This window comes from Lissotriton helveticus, chromosome 8 (assembly GCF_964261635.1).
Source record: "Lissotriton helveticus chromosome 8, aLisHel1.1, whole genome shotgun sequence".
In the NCBI taxonomy this organism is placed as follows: Eukaryota; Metazoa; Chordata; class Amphibia; order Caudata; family Salamandridae; genus Lissotriton; species Lissotriton helveticus.
The window spans coordinates 480656298-480663361 of record NC_136069.1 but is presented as its reverse complement, the minus strand read 5'-3'; the positions used below and the strand labels follow the sequence as shown (position 1 = coordinate 480663361).

General features: G+C 46.5%; 1 protein-coding gene across 1 annotated transcript; it reads right to left on the bottom strand.

Moving 5' to 3' along the window:
* Window positions 1-1586: 1586 nt before the first annotated feature.
* LOC144772809 (kelch repeat and BTB domain-containing protein 7-like) lies at window positions 1587-4229 on the bottom strand. Its single transcript, XM_078657387.1, has one exon. It carries the CDS (start codon window positions 4089-4091, stop codon window positions 2241-2243), a length of 1851 nt encoding a protein of 616 aa, XP_078513513.1. The 5' UTR covers window positions 4092-4229; the 3' UTR covers window positions 1587-2240.
* Window positions 4230-7064: the final 2835 nt, after the last annotated feature.

The window sequence follows — 7064 nt, the reverse complement described above, 5'->3', positions numbered from 1 at the left end:
AATAGCAGCAACCCCCCCGCCTGCTCTGCCGGCTGCTCTGTTAGTCTGTAAGATATAATAACCAGTCGGGACAGCAGCGAGAATGTCTGGGGTAGAGTCATTGGTTAACCAGGTCTCCGAAACGAGAAGGATGTCAACGTTATTATCATCCAATCTCTGGAAAATTTCAAGCTGGGGCTTCGCCAGCGAGCGAGTATTAAGATAGACTATTGCCAGGGAATGTGGTTTTGATGGCCCAACAACTGGTGAAGTGGTGGAGGGATCACTACAGTTAGTGGGGAGCCGCAAATCTTGTTTACCTGGATGGGATCCCAGGGAACTCAAGATGCCACAATCCCGCGCCGCGCTGATGGCGCAGGGTTTAAGTGGGCCGGAGTGTTGAAGGGTGAAGAGATCCTTAAAGGAATAGGTAATACGATCGGCATAATGAGAGGCCGCTGGACGCGATCGGCCGCGGACGGGCGCAGACGGGCTTAACTTTGGCGAAACTTCGGCACGAATACGGCGCACCCGCTGCCCTTCCGCCACGTCCCCATCTGATATAGATCGAGGGGGGGGAACAACTAGCACACTAACCTGCGTGTGGAGTGTGGCAGGCAGGAAGTGGTGTGGGCGTGTTGCTCACGAGGAGACCCTCCGCTCGATCGGCACACAGCCGCGGCGGAACGGGGTCAGGAGCAGAAGGAGCAAACAGGTAAGTGGCGTTATTTAGGCAAGTCAGAATCAAGTGTCTTAAATCACACAAAGCAATACAGTTTTAAAATAACATAGTCATCAGGTGTCTTAAAATCACACGGGCGATATTCAGTAAAAGTACAAGAGCGCTAAGAAGCTGAGCGCTATATGAGCAGTGAGCAGCCTGGTCGCCGCTATCGACTGGCTGCTTTAGTGCAATTTGTCTGGTTTTAAAGTGGCTCCCTACTAGAATGAGACTTTTTTCCTGTTTACATCAGACTGAAAATATTTTGCCACATTTATGGTTGCGCTGCAAATAAATTTAAAAAAAAGCAGGCGCCGTTACTAAAACTGGCATCAGACCAGTGCTCTTAAGATAAAGTGAGCAAAGAGTTCTCAGAAGGGCTAATGTAAGCTAATCAGTTAAGGACACAGTAAAAAGGTCCAGTCCTGATGATCGGTTACAAATGCAGACAAGGTGCTACTAAGGAGAGACTAATAAGCGTGTTAAGAAATCAGAAGCAACCATTTAGAAACGACAGCAACAGGAGCCAACAGGAAAGATGGGCAGAGAGTGGGTGGAGCTCAAAGTCCATACCAGAGTACCCCATGCCTCACAGCAGCGCATGTGCTGCACAGGCTCGACCTATAAAAGGGGTCCCACTGTCTACCCCATTTGCTTCAGTTTATATAGTGTGTAGCCTTGCTCAAGGAAACATTTGTGAAATTATTTTTGACATTCACAAAGAATGTGCTTAATAGACCATTCAATAGAACTTACTGTTCATTTTTGACTTGCCTACCATACACTTAATCCGCAAAAGGACACGTAGTTCCTTCTTCCTGAATCACATATGCACGGACATCCCTGTAATACATGATGCTCTGAAGCACTTCTGTATTTAACAAAATTTAAAACGTTGCAAACATACTTTATTATAAATCGGTATACATTGAATATACGTGACATTTTGCATTGTCGAAGTCTCTGGTGTTGTTATTGTTTATTTCCCTCTTTTTTGACACTTCATAGAGGCTTAAAACAGAAGCGTATGTTTCTACTGCAAGAAATTCTGTTTCTGTCTCGCAAAAAATGACTTATTGTATTGTAATTGCATTTATATAGCACGTACTACCCTGACGAGGGGTCGAAGTGCTTTGTCGACGAGTAGCACGCTACTCCGGGACACATAGAGGATTAGTGTTTAATTAGTATAGTGAAACATGCAAGTACATTTTAAGTGGTGGATAGGTTAGTCAGTTATTTGGAATGATAGCAGAAGGATAGAGGAGGAAAAAGGTATGTATTTATATAGCGCTTGTTACCCCTGATGGGGTGTTGACGCACGCTATTCAGGAAGTCCATAAAGGATTAGTGGTGAACTAATATAGTGAAATGTGAAGTCATTTCAGTGGTGGATATCAGTCAGTTATTTGCTTATGCCGGTTGTACCAGATCGTTGCATGTATTGTTCTATCTATTCCCCAGTCCAACAGTCCTTTGGGTTACCCCATTACATATCGTGATGCTCGAAGAATGGATCCAAAAGGTTCAAGTCAGCACTTTAATCGATGTTGTCATCATACGATTCCCTCGGGATGCTCTGTCCTGGCTCAAGGCAAGACGTAAAGACACGCGCAGACAGGCACAAAACCTCACCACGTGGGGATAGCAATCCTGCCTGGTCACCCACCTTTAACCAACGATCAGCGGACGCATCGTACTGATAATGCGAAGTGACAACGTCCCCTTCCCAGTGTGTGGCCCAAGTAATGAACAGAAGCCGCCCACCGTGGCAAACAATCTGGTCGTTGTGCGCGTTGTCAACTTCCGGGATGTCGCGGATCCGCCTCCACTCGCCACGGGCGGGACTGTACACCTTTAGCACAGGAAGATCGCAGATGCAGTAGATCTCGTCCTGGAAAACACAGGCTTCTTTGAATTCGCTGCCCCCCATGGAGGCGCAATTTGTCCACTGGTCCCGGCCAGGATCGTAGCGCAGTAATTCCTTGTGGTTGACCGCATATAGGTAGTCCTCCACAGTGACCAAATCGAAGTAGCGCAGCGAGTGTGGAAGGGGGGAAACCAATGCCCACTGGTCACGCTGTAGACTGTAGCACTCCACTTCCCTTAACTTGGCCCCCGTAGAAGGGTCCATACCCCCTAGAATATAGATGTGGCCACGCAGGTATGCTAGGTTCATTCCCTCCCGGCAAAGCAATCTTTCTGCCAGCTGCCGCCAGCTGTTGCGCACGGCGTTGTAGACCCACAGATACTTAAAAGGCTGTGCTACTATGTAGATATCGTGCTGTGGGGAGACGCAGACTCTCCAGGAAGTCACTGACTTACCGCTTTCGTGTATGACCGCGGCCACGGGCGAGGGCATGGTGTAGATGTCACCAGAGTAAGGATCCCAGCAGCGGAAGGGATCCTCGAGGTCTTCCATAAAGATGACCAGCTCCTTGGCCTGCATTCCGATGCGGCGAGCAGGGCTCTCCTGTGGTGGGGTCTGTGGCTCTGGGGGCGTTGGCGGACAGACAGGCCCATAGCGGTCGTCCAGCACCCCCTGCAGGTAGGGCAAGCAGTAGCGCTGAACGAAAGGCCGGCCACGCAACTCCTCCAGGTATACACGGTCCTCGTCGGCCAGGTGGTGCCAACGCACACAGCGCAGCACCTCGGCGGCGCAGGGTCCACGGTCGGCCGGCGCAGCCTCCAGCCACTGCAGGGCGGCAGCACACACGCGCCGTTCCCCGTCCACATCCAGGTCGTCGAGCCGCAACACCTCCTGCAGCTGTGCCAGACTCAACTCGCACAACTCTCCACCGCTCAGCTGGCTGAAGTGTCTCGCCACGTAAGCCAAAGCCTGAGCTCGCAGTTCGGCGTGGTCAAAGGCGTCCGCGAACTTTAAAGTATCGGCGCAGTTGGCTGGGTCCAAATGGCGAGTCAGAAAGCCGGCGCAGACTTGGCGCACATACTCCAGCTGCAACATGTCAGCGGCAGCGTAAAGGCGCTGTACGTTGGCCTCGCTCACTGTCACGCGACCGGTGTAGCAGTAGTCGATGATAAGGGCCATGGACTCAGCGTCCATGTCGTGCAGCTTAACCTTCGTCTGCTTGCTCTCGTATAGACCACCGGTGAACATGCTCTTGAAGTACGGGCAGGCGGCCGCCAGTACGTTGCGGTTGCAGGAGAAGAGGCGGCCGGTCGCTGCCACTGACTGGGAGCACGCGCCGGCGGCCGTAGTTGGAGTGGCGGCGGTTGGTGACGCCATGCCACCGAGCACCTCAATCGTGACATCACAGAGGAGCCGGGAGTCGTAATAGTTTTTCAGTTGTGCCAGAACAGCTTCCGCGTGGCCGCCGTCCACCTTCTCCTCCGGCCCCGAGAGGTAACTCGATACTGAGCTGCAGGACATCTTCCTGAGGGCGACCTATCCAAGGGCTTCGTTCTTATTCTGTGCCTCCGCTTTCTGACTCCCCTTCCGCCTGATAGTGTTACCAGATTTTTAGAGCATTTTCTAGCCCGCAGCCAACCAAAAAGTAGCCCAATATTGCTACTTTGAGGAAGGAGGGGCAGGGAAAGCGTCCAGCAGACGCGCAAGCCCATTAGGCTCAAAGGGCTTCAGCATCCCACCTCTTCCCCCGTCGCGTGTGTCAGCCAGGGCTGAGAGTGACTTCCACCCCGGGCACACACAGTTAGTTTTTGAGCTGCAGTAGGTGGCTGGCTGGTCTGTCCTTTGTCTTTCAGCCACACTGAGTACTTCACAGGCCTTTAAAAAACCATTCCCTTGTTAACAAGGCTTCCTTGTTTTTTATATCTTCTTAGAGCTTCTCCATCTCCACTCTGCCTATTGCTGGAAGAATCAGCCCCCCTCCTTCCTGGAAATTTTTAGTAGCCCCCCTCCCCCCGTGAAATTTGGCTCTAGTTTATTTATTTCATTTCATAATCTTTATTTCGATACAGCAGTATCATAAAAGATGCATTACAAATTTACACATAAACAATATTACGGCTACCATAGATAGATATAAATCAACAATTAATGGAAATGGATTGGGGGCGTCAATCATTATGCTAAAAACCATATAAATAATTAAAAAAGGCATTTATAAAAATAAATTCATTCTATTTCATTACATTTACAATTGCATTTCCGGTGAGCTAATATATAACTTATTCCACAGCACATGTATCAATTTATATGCATATATTTGTCCTTTACAGTTTCAGATTGTTGTGTTAGCTAGCAAATGCATTATACATGACATTAGCGATTCCCTAAGCATTCCTAAAGCTTCTCGCTAGCCTTTACCCTGAGGAAACTTACGACCAGCAGAACCCGGCTAATACCAAAAACAATAACCTGGCAAGTGTCAGTTTTTAAAACCATTTCAGCTTCTCTATTCGATCTCACACCCATGTTTATACAAAGAGGTTTAATCCATCTCTTTCTTGGGATCAAATAGGCCGGACAAAAAAATAGAACATGTGTAATATCTTCCTTAACTTTTCCTGAGCACAACATGCATGTGTTGTTACTAGAATTTGCCCACCTTGTTGTACTTGATTTTAACATCAGTACACCATATCTGTACTTCAAGTATATTGTTTTTGCCAACGGTGGGTTTACTTCATCCAAAAAAGATTCAAAGCAAGCACTATCTTTAAACATAAGAAACTCACTAGTCAAGGATCCTTTTTCTCTATCATTTGATCTATTTTGATCTATGAAAGCCCAGAAAGAAGCCTTTAATATCTTTCTTGAATTAGCGGTTAATGTCAGTGGACTACTCTAAAAATGTGCTAAGCCAATCTTCTTAAACCAAGTACTAACATGTTTAAACCAGGTAATGCAATTATTTTCATCCAAATCCTTGATCTCTGTTAACGCCGCCCTATAATCCAGCAGCTCAGGTGTTGTTCAGAGCCTAACCCACAACATCAGTGGTCTAATAATTACATGGTTATCCGTATGCTTCATATTAAGATCGAGAATTAACGGAATAAGCGGTGTACATACTGGGATTTTTAGCAAAGCTCTTAAGAATTTATTCTCATTAACCTCAAACTCCTTTTTGCTCGACGGGCCCCACAATTCAACACCATATAGTGCTGCCGATTGTGCTTTAAATCGGAATAACTCGAGTGCTGGAGATACAGCTTTATTGAGACTATTCCGGTGTCTTTTCAGGATCGGTAGTGTATTTTGTCTTAATAACAACTTGCTTTTATCAATTTGGGTTTTCCGTGTTGTTTTAGAATCTAATGAAACTCCAAGATAGTTAACATTTTCAACATGTTCCAGTTTTTGTCCGTTTAAAACCAAGTTTTCTCTAAAGCACTTGTGCGGATTTATTGCCATGTACTTTGTCTTACTGGTATTTATCTCTAAACCTTTTTTGCTGCAGTAGGCTGGGAAGGTGCTAAGCAAAGTTTGAAGGCCATTTGGTGTTTGCGAAATAAGAATGGTATCATCCGCAAATAATAGGGCTGGTATTGGCTCACCCCCCCCCAGCTTCGGTGCATCATTATTACAACCTTGTAAAAAACAAGGAATATCATTAACATATAAGCAAAACAAAGTTGGTGCCAGGACACATCCTTGGCGAACTCCCCTTTCTATGGGGATTGAGCTAGTTAGTTCGCCGCCCGGACCCCATCTCACCTTTGAATAAATATTTTGGTGTAATCTTACGATTTGTTCTAATAGGTTTGCCGGAGTCCTTGGCTGTTCAGTGTTTTCCATAGTAGGTGTCTGGAGATGAGATCGAACGCAGCCCTTAAGTCAACGAATGCCACGTATAAATGGCCTTTCCTCAAGTTTACATATTTCCAGCACATACAGCAAAATCTAAAGACCTGGTCTATGGTGCTTGTTTTTGTTCTAAAACCCGCCTGGAATTTTGAGAGAATTGCCCATTCATCTATCCAGAAATAAATGCGATTTAAAATATGCCTTGCATACATTTTTTGTAAAACATCAATTAAACTAATTGGGCGGTAGTTCGAAGGATCGTTTCTATCACCCTTCTTAAAAATGCAAATAATTTCCGCCCCCCTCCATGTCTCTGGTATGTCAGCTCCTGCGGCTATAAAGTTACACAGGTAATTAATGTAAGGACCCCAGACATCGGTATCATGTTTCTATAGATCCCCAGGGATCTTGTCTAGTCCTGGAGCTTTACTAGTTTTGACTGCGTTGATAGCCAAAATTGTTTCCTGTAGATCAAATTCTAGGGATCCTTCACTCGGGTTTATAAGAAGCCCGTCTTTTATGGAACTTCCGATCTCAGGAGCAGCATACAATTTTGCAAAGTGATCAATCCAAGTAGTTTCATCAAGATAATCTTCTCTAGAGCCCTTTCCATTTCCGTTTCCATTTGCAACA

What these genes read in the sequence shown, in the direction of transcription:
- LOC144772809 (XM_078657387.1), bottom strand. Translation starts at nt 4,091, where the DNA reads ATGTCCTGCAGCTCAGTATCGAGTTACCTCTCGGGGCCGGAGGAGAAG.